General features: G+C 35.4%; 1 protein-coding gene across 4 annotated transcripts in view; it reads left to right on the top strand.

Annotated features, from left to right (window-relative positions):
- LOC150104740 (uncharacterized) overlaps nucleotides 1-19126 on the top strand; it is a 434041-nt gene that overhangs the window by 45942 nt on the left and 368973 nt on the right. The window contains exon 1 of one of the 4 annotated variants that reach the window (XM_090395919.1): nucleotides 8414-8519. The exons of the other annotated variants lie outside the window; for them this stretch is intronic. Within the exon in view, the coding sequence (XP_090252045.1) occupies nucleotides 8456-8519 (64 nt within the window). The 5' untranslated portion in view covers nucleotides 8414-8455. Of the gene's footprint in view, nucleotides 1-8413; nucleotides 8520-19126 lie in introns of those variants that run through there. 4 annotated transcript variants of the gene reach the window in all.

The following is a 19126-nucleotide window of genomic DNA, read 5'->3' as shown; positions in this document are numbered from 1 at the left end:
GAGGAACTTTAATTATCATAATGCTGATTGGAAAACTCTTAGTAAGGTAAAAACAACACCACTAATAGGTTTTGGGTGTGTTAAATTATTGCTTTCTTCAACAACACATTGGGTGGTAGCACACTAAAAGAAATTATTTTAGATTCGTATTCGCTAATTACCGTTATTGCCTTAACGGCCTGCAGATTTTAGAACCCTTGGAAGTAAGCCACCACAGTGCACGAGCAGCTAAAAATGATTTGGGAAATAGCAAAAGTGCATTTTCCAGGAAGCAAACCTTCCTTTAGTGATCAAAGTGAATGTTTACATTTCACTGAAACTTGACTCAATTGGACTAAGAAATTTTCTACAAACGGTCTCTTGGCATCTGCTGTTAAAGATTAACAACGTTGAACACGACTGCAAAGAATTTAAGAATGTATTACAGGAAAACGCCAATAAAATTCAGCACTTTCAATGATGGCTATAATAAAACAAATAACATAATGGTAGAGTAAATGAATTATAACCTATAAATAGCAACTAAGAGGAAGGCGTAGCATAGATGTTTACAGATTCTCGTAGGATTCTTATGCATATAAAAGAAGAGTGGTGTAATATACTACACTATTATAAAGATAAGAATCACAAATAATCAGATTTATGAATAAACCGAACGATATTCAAATATGGAAGTTTCTGTAAATGGGAAACAGACGTTGAAGAGATCGTACTTTTAAAATGGACCAGCAAAATTGAGCATAAAAAATGGAGTTGCATTCCGAGGATTGTGAGAAGCTGAAATATATCCAACGACGTATGAGTGCACGTGGACTTTGTGGATAAATTTAAGGGACGTTTTTGGTTTATTTAAAGGTAAAATGACAAGGAATAAGTGTTTTGATTATTAATACATGACATTTTAGAATAGTCGAAGGTGATGGGATATATCTCGTGCCGAGAATATCGCTGTCAGTGTTTACGGGCTTCAGAAACATTTTTCCTCAGGTTTATTTATTTTTTTATCTATTGACATAGGCTTCGTAAGAAACAACGGCTTTTTTTGAATATGATTCTATTTTACGAATACTAAGAATATTCTCTTTCATAAGTGCCTCGGTAGCGTCGAGGCCTTTGATTAAAAACTGAGTTAAAATCTCTAGGACGCTAGGTATCTTTAAAACGGCTTTTCATACGAAATCACTTTCATAAGGATGCGGTTGAGTTTTCTCCTCCAATGAAGAGATAACGTGGTCCGATAATATATGCCATGACAGACTTTCGAGATAGGATTAAAATCCTATCACGACATGCGTTAGGTTTATAGATTGTATTCTTCTGGATGAGTTGTCTGCTTTGCTTGATGACCAATCCCGAGTGTCAGCGAAGAAAAATCCTCCACCTTCCTATAACACTGGCTAACTGACCTTCATTTGAAAAATACGTATGTATAGAGGTTTTAAACCCAGAAATTTAGGAAGCCAAGTTACTTAACTGGCCACCACGCTTGATATGTTACTCGATAGCTTAACATTGTTGTTGGTCTGTAATAATTGCTTGTCCTCTTCTTTTGGGTAACTGTAGCCAGCTTTATTATTCTGCTTTACCTAAAAAGACTCGTAAGTTTACTTCTGAATTTTGACGAAAAAATTTGGGATATATTCTTTGTACAATGACACGTGATATGGCTTTTTTTTCCTGTTAAAATAATGGATTATTATAGTTTTCCATTGTTTCTTGTGGTTTTTACTCTCATTGATATCTATAGATAAAACAGACTTTTACGACAAAAACTAAACTTCAGTTCCCAGTGAAAGCCAAAAGTACCACGCACTTGCAATGAAATAGGAACTCGTGCTATCCAGCTACTGTTCGACTTGCTGCACGCTGGCTCTGAAGCGTTTAAATATCAGGCTTCGAGATTTTATGTTCTGTGAAAGACTGCGTTCTTGAAATAACTTCATTGTACTTTCTCTTAGGCGATTTTCCACTCTACCAGGGTACCGATGAAGCAGACTTTTTCTTTCGTGCTTCCAAGTGTTCATTAAAGTAATGTAAGTTTACGAGTTCGTTGTTCGAATTGTATAGCATGGCTGATGAGACACCCCAAGTACCCATTATGTTCGTAGTCCAACTTATTTGTGGTTAAATGGAAGTCCCGTGCTTTTCTAGCTTTCATATGGCGTGCACTTAGGATGATTATTTGTTTTTATCTCTTCTAGTTTTTGCTGCTTGATTGTTTCTTCTCTCCAATTAAAAATTTCACTAAGTAGAATGTTTATCTGTTACGGCGATTTTTAAGGGCTGGGAAGGGCTATGAGAGCATTCATCTCATATCCATTTATTGAAAGAATTATTTATTAATATGGCTTCCAATTTCTACTTTGATATTTAGATACTTTAAAGCTTTGAGCTCATTATAATAGAAGAAATGTAGGATCCATATTAATGACAATAAAAAAAAAAGTGAAGGCTCTATTGAAGGATGATTGTCATGCATTTTATTTGACATCCAATTTTTATTGAACCGATTGAACATCATAAGACAACGTATTCTAAAGTTAGCTAATTTACTGAAGATAGATATATCGATCTTCTCCTTTGGCAAAGAGTGTATGACCTGTTTGTCGTGAATTTCTAGAACTTCTTGAAATAAACTTTTCTTTCGTTTCTCTCAAAAAAACTCATCGCATAAAATTTCATGAAACGGGTGTCTTCTTGCTATTTCTCATGTTTATATGGAATCAGTGGAATCATGCAAGAGAACGTATAGACACCTACCAAGCATGAGTCTTTAGCTCACCTATGTGACCTTGAACTGTGATAGAGAGACTGACTTCCTTGTACATCACTCCACTGTGAAGGTGACATCTCCTTATTGGCGAAGGGGAAGCTGCTGATCTATCACGAGTACTACATTAATGTAAACACAGGGGGGGGGAGTTCTTTATTGTGTTTGTTAGTGCCATCGTCTTATTCATCCTTCTGCTTCACCATAGAAATACGTTTTGCTTCCTCAGTAATTCATCTGCGCATATATAATAACAATTCGGTTGCTTCTTTGGCAATAATTTTTACTCTGAAATCTGAATGTGGTTTGGTGGATATAGCAACGATGTAATGTTTCATTTAAATCAAGAATTCTTAATTTTCATGGAGTTCTTTTTTCATAATTTCCCACCTCTCGCGCTGGTGATATATAATATACTATTTTAAATATAGACCACTTTATATTCAATATTTCCGAAGTAATATTATAAGCAGTATTCAAATCTGCTTGAGTACTAGATCAGAGTTGAGTGTTTTTGCGAGTAGGATCAAAAGTACGAGTATGCACCGGGAAGAACATAGCACACACTTTTGCCCACTTCCCCCTCCCCTCAAATGGAGAAACGTCTACAGTACTGAAGGCTTCCAAGGTTTATAGCAACTCATTAACAATATGTTCGTCATAAAATTGCTTGACGAATTTCCTGAAAGATCTGGTTTTGTGTGTAGATGTTTCTAATATTTAGTCGTTTTCCTTGTTCGTTTTGTGTGAATAATTTGCAATTTCAGGTTGTCGTGAGATTTTGCATGAAATCATCATCACTTAAAACTGGTCCAGACAGACTGGCACGTAAACACTTCTATTAAATGCTCGACCTTGGATTTACACTTATAGAGAGAACAAGGTTGACAAGAAATATCTTCAGAGTAATGGTATCTTATCTTATAATGTATTCGTGTGGTGGTGATAAAATGGTTCTTGTCAAACGCTCGAATCTTTCAATGACTTCTGTTTCTTGCTCAATTTTTTTGGTTTTTATATTCATATTGCATATATTGAAGATCGTATTATATCTTCATTGTATTTTCATCACATTATGGTCATTTTTCATATTTTAATCGTATTTTATACTTTCACTGTACTGTGATCTGCATCATTATATTCTCATTGCATTATCTTCATTTTTCCTATTAATTATGTAAGATGTATTATGATTTTCATCTCATCATACCTTCAGTGTGTTATGATCTTCATAGATTTTCACATGTCATAAAAATCATCATACGAAGATCCAAATTTTATGTTTCATTGTATTATGAAATTCATTAATAAGATGGCTATAATAAGATGATAGTCATCTTATTAATAGCCATATTTTTTATATCTTCGTCTTATATTTTCATCTTCTTATGCAAATCTTCTTATGCATCTTCTTAATGCAAATATATATATATATATATATATATATATATATATATATATATATATATATATATATATATATATATATATATATCCTCATATTTTCATCGTATATCTTCATCTTCTCGTCATTGTGTTATGCTTTTGATCATATTTTCATCCTGCTATCATTTTATTTTATATCTTCATCGTATCACGATCTTGGTCCTATCATATTGTCAGCCAGTTATTATCTTGGTGTTATCGTTTTATTTATTTTATTTTTTTTTAAATGTGCATGCTATCCACTTTTCATCGTTTTTTTTAATCTTTTATAGTTTATTATCATCTAATCTGATAATTTACTTTTTTATGTTTATGAAAATGCAAAACAATATTTATTTGACTTTTTCCTTAATCTGGAAATAGTTTTGAACAAAATTAAATTGTACAGTCTATACGAGAAAGGAAATGGAAATATCTAATCTAATAGAATATATTTTTTTATTGGTTGGAATTGTTATTTACCTCATAAAATGAGATCAGTTATGAAACTTAAGAGGGCCAAATTATTTTAATGAGATATCGATTACCGATTATGCAGGAACATAAGACTTTTTTTTTTCTATTGTAGAGTTGATTAGCCACAGCATAATAAAGCGAAAAAATAATGTTGGGGCCATATTTCTATAGGAATACTAAAAATCGTTACTTCATAAACGCCGGTGTATGAAAAGCTTTCTAAATATGGGATTTTTCAGAGAAATAGGATTCGCTAATTAACGTGCTGCTGACACAATTCTGTATGTTAAACTATCTAATAAAGTGGGTTTACAAGCATTTAAGGAGGTTAGGTATAAAGGAACGAGTCTCCATAGCTTAGTCAGTTTCGATAATGCTCTTCGATGGTGGTAAGAAACTGGGTCCGAATTCAGTCTAGGACGCGAAGCGCCTTTATCAGGACTTTTCAATCGAAGTTGAGTTAGTCAGTCTCGTACGGTGGAAGGGGGGGGGGATTACTCCTCTCGAAAACTTGGATTTTCCATCTTGCAATCAGACAAAGCAGGCAGGTGGACATACAAAGCATATTTATAGGCAAAGGACTAACCACCTTATCCTCGAATTATGGTGAGAGAATTTGAGGATTCGTGGAAGGTCGTAGGCGCTTAAGAGCCTGTTTGAACCACTGATGATGATGATGATGATATGTAGGAACAGCCAATAGAACGTTAAGACATGGTTCATTCTCCCTGCAAGAATCCATTTGGCGCTACTTTTCACTCGTTCAGAATGACAGTGGTGTATATGTGAGAGAGAGAAGGAAACACATAACTAGGAACGCTGTCATTCTGGAATCCTGTACAGTAAAACTGTGCTAGCATATCCATATTGCAATGATTATCCTCGTGTGGATAATACCTGCGTTTGATTATAGGTGAGTTATCCGTTTTCTTAGATGGTAGAGTTATTCTGCTACGAAACCTGCACTTTCCACTTCGTAAAATAAGCAAACTGGCAGAGAACTCACAAGAATCCACTTGATGTTAACTTTCACTCAGCCCCGTTATTAGACCGCGACAGACCATCGATATAAAAACGTGAAAAATAGGGTAGGATGAAAACGATTATCAAATACAGTAATAACAAATAATGCGAACAGGATAGATTTTTAGAAAGAAAATTACGGCATCTTTGAGGGCGGTAATCGCGAAAAACTTAATCTTTGGCAAATCAGTGGCTTACAGTTCCTGTTTCCACAAGGAACTTGTTATTCGTGAGGTCTCTTTTCTGGCCGTTGTTCAACACACTACAATGTTTATTTTGGTTCTTTAGCAGAATAATTTACAGTAATTTCTTTATCAGTTTCCTTCAATCACCGAATGGAGAGTGCAACGCCCTCTGTTGACAACCTATTCATGGCATTTCAGTCCATTAAGTGCCCCTTAAACTTTTACTTCTTGCTGTCAAAGACGACAGAACCCAGACAATCTCCATTATCGTCTCCCTTCCCTCTAAATCCAACCAGCTGCTTCTTGTAATCAAGAAGAAACTCCCCGGACACCTGAAGGCACCAGTGTGGCTTGCTGCTCGCATCGTTTCTTTCGCTGATATCGACCCGCAACTAGCGATCGTTGCAATTTTTCATGCCGTCACTGACGTCCGCGTAACGAGCCTATCGCAAACCAGTTACTCTGAGCTGGACATGTGCTGTCCAGCTTCCCACGTCGTTGTCGATTTAGACGCGACACTGAAAAACTCGGTGGTCGTTTTAAACTTAAAACTGATTAAATGTTTCACTTGTCCGTGCTATTAGGTTGTTCGGGATTCTTAGTTCCTTGGAGGAATCCTAGGGGGCGCCAGTAGCCAAAGCTAGAGAGCGTCATGAAGGAATTTTGTAAGGTAACGCACGATTCTGTCTGTGTTCCAATTAATAGTTGACATGTTCTGTGAGTGGGCCATTTTTTCAAAGCAATTTTTTTTCTTTCATTCTCAAATATAACTGAAGTCGATGACTGCTGTTCTATTTTTAGCTTCTGTATGCAGTTTAAATACGATATTTTCTGAAATAGTGTGTATTTACTCTGGTTACGGAGACGAACTTTGCCTAAAATAATGTGTACTGCTAAGTGGCTCCATCTATCGATAAAGTTACCAATTACTATCCTTTTTATCGATCCATAGCTTGTCTACTTTGAAAGAACAAATCGCTAGAGGTGTCGGGAGTAATTTCGGCCTCTCATCCGCGAAATGAAGTCTCGCAAACATGTTCTTTTAAAAACTTTTTATTTTGTTTTTAAAAATGCATTTTTAGTTTTTAGGATACACGCTGTAGAAGTCATCTTTCGGAAAATGATTTCGTTCACTTTCAAACTGTTACACAAAAATGAAGGATGGACAGAAGAAGAAGAAAACTGAGTTGATTAAACTTTCCAGGAAATAAAGTAGAAAGAAAGTACGAGAGGAACATTTTGCCTCGCTTGTGTCTTAAACGTTCTCTCCTGCAAAATTTTATAATGAACCTTTTTATCTTTCTCTATAATAAAATAACTTCTCTTGTTCACTGCGATATTTCTCACGTAATTCTACATGTTTCCGTCGTAGCAATCGGTTTAGCATTCAGCTCACATGTTACGTTGCCAAGAACGAAGTAGGCCAACCATTGTAGTTCAGCGTACTCGGAATGTAATTTACGCACATTCCCTCCACTCGTTCTTATAACTTAGTGGCTGAACGCGAAGTTTGAAACAAAGTATTCGAAATTTCCGGTATTTTGAATCGAAAAAGAAAATAAATCAATTAGATCTTTTAGCGCGCTACGTGAGCCGATACTCTAGTCTCCAAATTAAATAAGGCGTAGCTCTGTGGCCAGCCTTATTTCTTCCATAACACAAAGAGCATTGTAAGATGATTGCATAATCCCAGTGCAGATTTAGTTTGTTTTTCTTTTTAAGAAAAAAATAATAATAATGTGCACTAAATGCTTCAAAATGTGCATCTAACGTACTGGAAATCCTGTTTATTCCGACATTCACTAATGCTAAGCCTAGTCGTTTCAAAATTAGTGGCATTCGCTAATTACACAGTAGTTAGTATGCTTTACGGTGCAGATAATTCGAAGTCGTTGCTTACTCTTGAGAGTTTAAACTCCATTATAATTTCTTTATCCTCAGAGGTCATTTTATGGATGACCGTGTTATACCATTTGCGGACACAGAACTCCACGGTAACCTTATCACCTATTAGAGGGCGTATGCGGACGCAGCTTTTTTGCGGGCTGACAAAAAGGAGCCTCGCGAATCAAGTTGCATCCGGAAACGCTGTGGTGAGTGAATAACGTTGTCTGCATACTGAATTCATTACTTTGATGGGTTACCGAATTCCTTCCGTTGTTATCCGACGGGCTGTACTCTGTATCATTGTGCACTGTTGTCATGGGCTGCGATGCAAGTCGTGCATTTTAATTTTGGTATATAAAAAGGGAGGGGCTTTTTTTTTTTTAAGTTGAATTTGGTGAACCAGGTCTCCCATTTCTCCACTGAGAGTCGCATCTTTGCGTTTAGATTTTTGCAAAAGCCGGATGAGTTTCAAATGGTGTACCACGTGTCTTTCCCAAAACATTCTACTTGTAATAAACACTTCCCCATTTTGAGAATTATGTTCACCTTTACATGCCTGATGTTTACAATATATAACTAGGCAGTATCCAATAAAATACAATGCGAAGTTTAGTTCGCATTGTATTCGGTTTGGCGTTGCTGTTGTTTGGATTTGTGGAGAAGTCGAAGGCATTGTTAAAATAGTTGGATGCAATTTAACGCCGTTTGTTTGGAAAGTCAAAATTTTGGATTCCGTCTTCGAATTAATCAAGGTATTCAAATTTTGCATGTCATTTGTGATCGGTGTTGTTCGTTAGAATTATTATTACGTAAATAAGACGAAATGGAATGTAGGGTACTTAGATCAGCATGATAATGCACAATAGTACCAACTGATGCCATGCTTATATAAATTCTTTGTCGTATTAGTTTAGCTTATAGAGTTTTGTGTTGCGTGTAACATTAATTTCTAAATCTTTTTTTTTTTGTTTGTTTCTTCTTAACCTTGCTTTTTTACTCTTTTGATAATTGTAATTATTACGAAAGGCACAAAACTAAACGTCTATTGTTTTCTTTGACCATTCTTTTGAGAACCTCAGAAGCGGTCACGATTTTCTCTCTTATTGACCTTGTAGGGAATAACAAGGTCAGTACTTTAATGATATGTTCTTGTCTGTTTTTCCAGAAAGAACATTTATGTAACTTACTATCTAGTTGTAAACACACACACACACACATACACACACACACACACACACACACACACACGAGCTTCTCTTGGCTTTGAGTTTTACAGATCGAAAAAACAGTGGTGCTAGCCAACTTTCTTGCAGGATGTTATAAAAATTATATTTTTAATTATTGGTCGATCGGTGAAATATTAATATCTTTCTTATTTCCATCAGCTTTACTTATACGTTTGGTGAAAACAGAACAATTTGCTTCGTTCATTTGATCAAAACGAATTCAACTTATTCAACCATGTGTTTCACTTGTAACAGATTATTTATTGTGATGTCATGGCACGTGCTTTTATATTTAATTTTTGCAGTCGAGAATACGAAATAATGTCATTAAATATTATTTAAAGCCACTTATTTAACCTATTCAATATAACAGCAACCTTATTATGTTTAGTACAGTCATTTTATCACACTCGTTGAGGCTTAAAAAAAGGAACGTACGTTAAAATACAACATTAGAAGAGAAATAGCTAATTTATGTTTCTAACACACACGCACATAGAGTGTATGCAAACAAGTGATCTAAAATGATGACTATCGACTTGTTTTTTTTCCCTCTTTATCTCTAAGCCTGGGATAATTGCGATGCCTTCGTATTCATTTGTAAATGCTTGCTTGGTTGTTGAACGCTGCTGTCTTCGTATTTCTGGATCATCACGAGAGGCTCTACGTGTACGACTCCGAGAAATAACTGGCATCATTGTGTGCCAGTAAAGTCCTTTAATTGCGAATTCTTGTTGACAAAGCCGCAGTCAATTTAAAATACAAACGGATGAATATAGAGGACTTCGAATCCGACACCAAACGCATGAAATCCGAAGATGATATTAGCATTAAAAATAATATTTAGTGCAGATTGGCCTCTCCTCTCATTTGATTAGTGTATTTAGGAGCGATCAAAATGTAGATACTCTCCAATCATAAAATTATCGGCAGAATTGCGGAAGTTCAGTTTTCTCCATCAGGAGTATCGTGTTTCATTCGAACACATTTATCGTATTCAGAATTTAATCGACGACACAGAGGGGACAGAATGTTTTATTATTTATTTATTTATGTGAATTCCACCCACGAAATGTCGCAAACCTATCGTACGCGATACCGTTAAGTTGGGCTGTTTGGGATAATCCAGAAACTTAGCCTTGGAAAAACATGGAATTTCTGCAGCGGATTAAGCGCGTATATTTACTTCTATGTGTGCGTTTTTTTACCCTCTACGGGGAATAAATATAGCATTTCGATTAATATCAGCATTTTGCAGAAATAGAAATACTTGGGACCAATAAAATTATATAATATTTTCTTCTAGAAGAATGTTTTGGTTAAAAAATATTTAGGTTAAGAAAGTTTTAAGTTAAGTGATGAATTTCCGTGAATTTCTTTTTTACAATAATAAAAAAGCCTAAAGACAATTATGAAGTTATATAAAGTATAACAATCAAAGTCTTCAAAAGTATTATAAAGTATTTGTTACACGCAAGTTGTAAAATTTTGTCTCACTAAATAGCGCTAGAAATAATATATATATATATATATATATATATATATATATATATATTAAAATAAATTTTAGTGGTTATTATTCTACGCCAGACTTAAGACAAGGATTTTAACTTGGAAAATGAATAAGTTCTAGAATTTTACTCTCGTACCAGATGGTACCGAAAGCCTCTTAATTGCTTTCACACCACCTTAAAAGTACTTACAGGAATTAAATTAAAAATAGATATGAATGCAATTGTAAAAAAAAAAAAATGGAAGAAAAACAAGGTGCCGTTTTTATATGTTCAAACTTCTAGGATAGAATTGAACCTCGCATTACTGGATTACGAGTATTTATTTTTGCATGCCCAGAAAAGTCCAAGGTTGGCGATGTTTTGTAGTCTAAAAGCCAGATTACGCAATGATTATCCTGTGGCCTCCCTTCTTTGAGAGGATTGCAACTGATTACGAGGGAGAGATGACTCAAGGTGGTTTCCCGTTGCCTTCCTTGCCATAAGGATTTATGGCTGTAGCCGTGTGTGTTCACGGGACCGGTTTTCCCGTTTTGAAGGATTAAAAAAACCGGAGTTACCGGAGAAAACACCCTCCATCTCCGTATGAGACCGCTAAATCATCTTTAGGCGAAAGAGACGAGATAAAGGTTCCTGACGTCATGAACGGGAATCGAATCCTGGGCTTTCCGACTAAAGGACTTCGTTTATACTGAACGAGCTACGGAGATGCCTCGTGAAAGTTCATAATCCCGATGAACTTCGTGACGTTCTTCAAATCGAAGGAAGGAAACTTTGTGGTGTTTTTCAAGTGGCGGTTAGATTCCTTGAGTTCATATGCGGCTTATTTGCGTGTCTATCTACAAGTGGAATGAACTTGACAGAAAAGGAAAGGACGTTGGACCACTATGCGTGATGATCATTCAAAACAATCACGAGCCATAACGTACACCACATTTTTTATTTAGGAATTTATTCCACCAACTCTGCAACGAATAAATGATATTTGCATTCATTTACTCTAGCAGCGCTAACATCCTGGAAGTCTCATCGACCGCATTCTTAGCTGATGGTGGAATATTATTGCATTGCGTTCAGTGCCGTGTGGAGTCTTCGCAATGTCAGAAGTTAAACTGTGCGCAAATATAAAAATTCCTATTAAACTCGATGTAATTAACTTAATATTACCAAGAGGACTTTCAGGATGTGGATCCGCGCAGTTGTCTCTAATAGTTGAAGAGTTTCATGAAGTCGGCAACGCAGATACGAGTCGTCGTAGCGAAACATGGGGAATTGGTGTGGACCAAATAACGGAGCATCCTTAAAGTTCCATCTTGAATGTCCACATGAAAATGAGCAGGCTGTGTGCACGTTCACGATTGCAAAGTGTGTGTCGTGTTTCATACAGAAATTCTAATTACGGAATGTTATTTGGGTCACCGTACCAGCTAAAGTGCGTTTTGTAACCCCTTCCATATTCACAACCCATTTTCCCGGAGACTTCCTTGCAGATTTACGCAAAAGGACGCCTCAAAACTTGCTTCGAGTTCCTTTAATTAAATGTTATAATTAAAAATAAATTAAAAACTGTAACGCCGAACTGAAAAAACAAAAGGAATAAATAAATGTACAGTCCTAAAATAATGCTTTTAGTAAGGTCATTATTATTATTATTTGGATACCACTCGTTATTGCAACTTTGCTATTAAAATTATCCTTTTGAGATGACCCGATAAATTTACATCGAGATTCATAAATTCCTTCACATTCGTCCAGCGCGAGGAACTTTTATTGTCATTTCAAATCATTAAAAACCACCCAAACCGAATGAATTCTAATGCATATCCTGAATCCAACGTTTTATTAAATTCCATCCACAAAGCGGCTTTATTATTATTCATGGTTTCCCACTTTTTCCCATTTTGCCCCTGAAAATCGCCCAGTTAAAAAAAAAAAAAAAAAAAAAAAATGTAAGTGACTCGAGGAATTTTTGCAATGATTCCAAACACTGAATTTCAGTCATATCTGTCCAATCAAAACAATGCGTACAGACGGACCAAACGAATGAAAGAGACTACGAACTTATTTTGATAGACCTTCGTCGTATATTGATGAAGTAGCATTATACGAAGGTGTATTCGTAAAGAATCCGCAAAATATTTATTAAAGTTCACACACACTGTGAACAATACAAAAAGTGCACCGTTTCTTAAATAAAATTTCTGATTTTGAATGCATTTGACCCAGCCAAAATTTTGTGTGCTACACGAAAAGAAAAAAAAAATCGTTCTCCTTCTTGCTAGGCGATATTTAGTGACCCAAAGAGGTAACATTTCGATGAATCAGCGTCTGGATTATATGGAGGATGTTGCGGGATTTCCGTCTCCACAATTTCTGGAGTAATTTCTCAGCATGGGGACTTGCGTTGTCATACAATAATATGTTGTGATAGCAGATCTCGGCCTTTAATCCGAATCCAGCTTTGGCTTATCAGTAGCATCTTCTGTATTCAGGCTTATAATGGCGATGTGACGAATCGTGACGAAGTGATAGTTATGATTCAAGAAGACGTCGCTTCCCTCTTGTTATTGGTTTAAAAAAGAATTTTGACTGTTATGATTTTGTCTTATTTTCAACTCTTCAGGCACATTAAAACTTCTGAGTCGTTCTGAATTCTGTCCGTATTCTTGTCGGACAGCTGTTGATATTACAGAAAATAAATCTGATTATTGACTTATCCTAGCCTCCGTAGCTCAGTCGGTATAGACGGAAGCCTTTTAGTTGGAAACACCTGCATTCCATTCCCGTCCAAGACGTGAGGAACCTTTATGTGGTCTCTTTTGAAGAAAGGTGAAGGTTTTTTGTTCCCCAGAATAGGCAAACCGGTCCCGTGAACACACACACACACACTGATCTACAGTCAAAATACATTTTTAATCCCTTATTAGGAGGGCTCAACTAGTCCTAAGGGACGACATATGAATAAATAAATAAATTGACTTATCCTATGACTTCGGAGTATGGTAAGCGTTAATACTGTAAGTAGCTGTTAGTGCTACAAAAATAGAAATAAATTTATCTGGAAAGTACCAAAGCAAACCCGTCTTCCAGAATGAAGAAAAAATATTTCTCTCTCTTTCACCCCCCCCCCCCTCAGTAAAGTCCAGTTTTTCCAAATGCAGTGTACTTCTTTCCAGAAGCCTTGATGATTATAAGAAAGCCGAGATCTCAATGTATTTCAGTAACGAACTCATCCAAAAGTGTTTCGTGTTATGTAACATTCAGCATTGAGACTGGACTCACCTCACGACGTGTCTCTTTACTCTTCCAATTAAATGCAGCTTCTCGGGTGTCACATCCACCTACATTTTTATTAATGCGGTACCTAATCGTTTTCAATTAGCGCCATACCATCGCGTGTCCTTTGACCTTTTCTACTTCGTTGAATATTCCCCATTTAAATTCTAGAAATTCCAGGTGATGACGTCAGCAATGTTTGTCTTGAAATATGCCACGATTAAGTCTGTGACAGATATCGATGTGTAGCTAAAAACGAAATCCTGGCTAATCTCTGCGACAGCTGCTGTCTCTCTTAATGATTCGTGTCTTTAATCCCCTCGCATGGGCGCATAGCTGCTTAGGAGCGATTTATTATTTTTGTTGTGTTGATTCTGACCGACTTTCAATTATTTTGTGCTGTGATATGAATTATGAACAAACGAAAAACGTTTGTGAGATAAATCGTGAGTTTGGTTTCGTACATAAATTTATTATTAAACAAAAATAAATAAATACAATGCTCATCTCATGAGCGAGAATTAACAGGACAAACAGCTCGCACCTTGTCTTGTTAACAAGATTAAAATGATAAAGCACATCTAATTGAGAATGTTTTTCTTAGTGACTAATGCAGAATGAGCATTAATTATACTCATGTTTTTAATATTTTAGTTTCTAAGACTTTTCTGAAAAGTATAGATTATACCACTACTTGGTGCTACATTACATAGAGCAGGGGTGTTCAACCCGTCGATCGCGGAGCGATTTTTGGTCGATCTCTCGTGTATTCCTCCTTACTTACAAATTTAATTAAAACTGAAAACATAGTATTTTATTTATCATTATTTTGTATTATTTTTAATTCGCTTTAAGTGTATTGCTATTGTTTATTTATTTTTTGTTAAAATTGTCAAATCAGTAATTTTCTTATAAGTCCGGGTAAATGAATTAATTTGGATCAGTGGAAGTCAAACAGCGAGCCGAGTGAATACGATTATAAGCAAAGTGTAAAAACTTGATTGTAGCTTCAATATTCCAAACCACATTACATCGATTTTTTACTTAGGTTAAGTCCCATGTGAATATTGTAAAAAAATAAACTTTGTTTGTATTAGATGTTTTTGTAAATAACTCTTTTGAAGCTAACTGTATATACTGCTTTAATAAGAATATGTTAGAGTGTTAAAAACAAAGGCAATGTTTTTGTCGCCGAAGCTGTACTTGGCGGCATTAGAAAGATTGTTTCTGAAACTTGTATGTATGAGAAAGGCTTGCAGGCTCTAAGTGTAAACATCTCCGAAGTCAGTCAGAAAGAGTTCAAACAATTTTCCGATGGCTGGCAACTTACAATCAAAAGAAAGCGGAAGAGAACAAAAGGCGTACCGAACTTGAAACTTAAGATGAAAGACTCATACCGATTCTTTGGGGGTTGCCAAACTTCATGCGAGGTCTCAGAGGAGGCCTAATAAAAAGAGACTGAAGCAAGCAGAAGGGGTCCCAGTTCCAGAATTGCTGTCAGAGAGGAGGCCGCCCGGTCCAGAGTCGCCATCAGAGAGACTGCACGGATCCACGTTGCTTGAGAGAGGAGTTTCCCGCTTCCAGAAAGGAGCTTCTCGGTTCGAGACATCGCTAGAGAGAGACTACTTCTAGGCCGCAGACCAGGTTTCAAATTGCCGAAAGGAAGAGTTCCAATTGCCGGAGAAAAGTTTCCAGGCCAGGTTAATGTCAGACATTCATCAGTGTGTTGCGTTTTCATTACAATTTGATGAATCAAACGACTTCACTGATATTGCTCAGTTAATGGTATTTATTCGCATGGTATTTCAAGATTATTCAAGTAAAGAACTTTTGAAAATTATGCCATTATTGGGAAGGACTAGGGAAGAAGACATTTTTTTCGGCATTTGATGAATTTGTGAAACACAAACTTCCGCTTTTTAAACTTGTGTCTATTACTACTGATGGTGCTGTTGCAGTGATAGGTAATAAATCAGGCTTCATTTCATTATGTAAAAGCAATGACAAATATCCAGATTTTTTAACGTACCACTGTATTATTCACCAACGAGTACTGTGTAGTAAAAGATTAAACACAAAAGATGTTTTGGATATTACATTTAAAATTGTAAATTCTGTTCGATTCGCCCTGCAACGGCGGTTATTTAAATTTCAGGCAGATGATGATAGGGAACTTCTGTTGTACAATAATGTTCGCTGGCTCAGCAGAAGTCAATTTTTAGAAAGATTTCTTGTATTAATTAACGATATAAAATTTTTTCTTGATGAAAAAGGAGATATTTATCCACAATTGAGCGATAAAAGATGGTTGTTACACTTATCAATTTTAGTAGATTTCTGTACGAAATTAAGCAATTCAAATTTAGAGTTACAAGGTAGAGATAAAAATTTAATTGACATGTTAAGTTCAATAAAAACTTTCCAACCATACTTACTTTTATTAAAGAAAAATATAAATGACCGCGAATTTAGACGTCTCCCATATTTATTAAAATTTTTTGAACAAAATCAAGAAATGCTTCGCTATGATTTAAAAGAATTTATTCGTGAAATAGAATTAGTTGAGGAAGAAATAAATTCAAGATTTAAAGATTTTAATGAAACTGAAATGATTGTATCTTTTATCAATAATCCATTTCAAGAAAACTTGAACATCACAGAAATTTCAAATAAAATTAGTTGGCTGTTGGATATAAACCAAGCTGAAGTAGAACTTGAGATAATAAACATTCAGAATAGTTTACATTTAAAATCAATAAACAATGAAGTCATTTGGAAGTATGCACATGAAAATTCCCAATGTTAACTGATATTACGCGAAAAATTCTGTCGTGTTTCGGATCGACATATTTGTCAGAATCTGCTTTTTCAAATATAAAAAAGTCAATTAAGAAATTACAAATGATCATTTGGATGATTGTCTGCGATTGGCCACTTCTTCATATCAACTTGACTATGAAGTTATTGCGAGGTTCAAACAGTGCCAAATTTCACATTAACTTTTTTTTTTTAATCAACCAGCATTTCCTGTAACTTGTGAGTTTGTAATCAATCTGTTTTTTTCTAACTTTGGTTTTCCAAAATAGAGAAATATTTTATTCCAATATATTTTTTTTTGTATTAAAATAATTAAAAGTGATAAATAAATTTTTAAATACACAAATAAGTTTTTAGTTGTTTATTTGTGCGTAGTCAGATTTCAGGTTGGGGGAACGTGATCTATATTAGAGAGTAGATCGCCGAGTAACTTATATATAAGAGAGTAGATCGCCGAATAACATTTTATGGAAAAGTAGCTCGCGTAGTAAAAAAAGATTGAACACCACTGACATAGAGGTGAAATATGTTCTATAAACGATTCGTTATTTTCCCGATAGATGGCAGCACAACATGCATCATATTACTCGATTTCTTTAAGCTTGCATTTTGTTTTGTTTTTTTATGATAAACACATTTCAGGACACACATTGGTTTATTTATCGTTTATATTTTTACTGTCTATTATTATCATTTGTACTGTTCTAAATACTTGTTGCATCTATTATATACTTTCATTGGTACTCCTTCTTCAGTGTTAATAAATTTCAGTTGCGTATTTTTTGGCAGATTTGCCTGCATTGTGGGATGAGAAACCCGGTTTTCCTGGTGGAAAAATTCTTCCACCTCCATATGAGAGTAGCTAGCGCCCTTTCATTAAAAAAGCCCTGGTAATGGTTCTTCGTATCTTAGAGGGGGATTGGAACCCACGTTTTTAAAACCAGAGGTCACATTCGAAGCTGCACAGGCTCTTTATGAACTCCCTACCTTTTTTTTTTTTTTTTTTTTTTTTTTTTTTTTTTTTTTTTTTTTTGTCCCTAGAAAAGAAAAGTGAACAAAAGTTGGGAGAATTTTTCTTGCATCATTTCTTAGTGATAAATGTTTTCTTTGCTTCTTTAATTCTATTTATAACCCAACCTTCGAATACTTCGTAACACCGACATCTTCCCCCTTATTGGCAACATGCTTCTAATAATGAGCAAGCAATGGGACCTGGAACCCTTCCTCATCAAAAACACATCCCTATAAAGAGGCTGGTTCTTGGCACAATGTGGACTCGTAAAACAATTGGACAAAAACTGGACTTTAATGGTGGCCGAGTGGGATGATAAAATAAAACAAGCTGTTGACTCAATTGTCTGGAAGTTGTTGTTACTCCTCTTTATCTAATCTCTAAGCAGGTAACTCCTTCACTTATCCTCTAGCGTTTCTGGCGATATTACAGAGATAATTCATGCGGGAAAACGGAGCTTGCAGACTTACTCATTAAAGGAAGGATGCCATCATAGTTTGCTCTTGCTTGTTATATAATGCAAATTATTAAAATCAATCTCACCTTCTGTTTTCCTGGAGCATGTAAACAATGTTTAAGCCTATTTGAATATGTATTCATGATTATTCTACAACTGTAAACGGACGAAATTCTCATAAATGTTCACAGCATTAAGGTTGCTATGGCAACTGCTCTCTGTAAAGTGGTATTGTTGTAATGGCAAGATGCGTTAATTCTCTATACGTTTCACAATGAACTTCAATTCTTTTATGCTTCTTTTGTGTTTTGATTCATCAATTAGCTTTTTTCTTGTGAAACTTCAGCCATTTTATGCTTCTTTCTTATTGTTTTGAATAGTTTTAACCCATTGTGAGCGTTTTAATAGCATGCAAATGGGTTGGAGCCGAAAGAAATAACTTAAAGTTTATCATTACGTGCTAAACTGAAAATGACGTTATGGTCTTCTGTTTGCTAAAGCAACTTAATTGAGATTTCCCTGCATTATTTCATTTAGCTGTCCTGGTAGGTAAGGAACCAACTTATTCTTGATTTTAATATATCGAGGTAATTTGTTAATGCGTAGAAAGGATTTCGAATGAAAAATATTGATGGTGAAACTAAAATAATTAGTTCATTTGCATAAATTAGCATAATCATAATTATCTGCTGTGTATTCTTAACTGTTTGTTCTTTAATTCTATACCTCTGTCTTTATTTAAAACAAAGGAACAATAAATGGTCGCACTTTATGAAGAAAGTCCAGAGATTACCAGACAATATAGCAACTCCATCTTTATACTCACGCGAACAAAGAGGAAAAACAAACAAATAAAGAAAAAAAAGGCGCTGTGTTGCACAGCAAAGTGCGTGCTCTGTGCGATACAGCGCCTCCTTTATCCGAGTCAGCGGGTTTAATTGTGTTTCCGATCCCATCTCGAGATTATAGCCATTTTGCTAATGAAATGCCTTAGCCCGAGGGTGTATTCCCAGTCTTAACGAGTCGTAGAATCTCGTTGGTTGTCTCTAGACAATCAACG

Source organism: Typopeltis vanoorti, chromosome 7 (assembly GCF_054136105.1).
Source record: "Typopeltis vanoorti isolate ZY-2024b chromosome 7, IOZ_Tvanoo_1.0, whole genome shotgun sequence".
In the NCBI taxonomy this organism is placed as follows: domain Eukaryota; kingdom Metazoa; phylum Arthropoda; class Arachnida; order Uropygi; family Thelyphonidae; genus Typopeltis; species Typopeltis vanoorti.
Note: the sequence above shows the minus strand (reverse complement) of the source record. Positions and strands in the feature narration are given on the sequence as shown.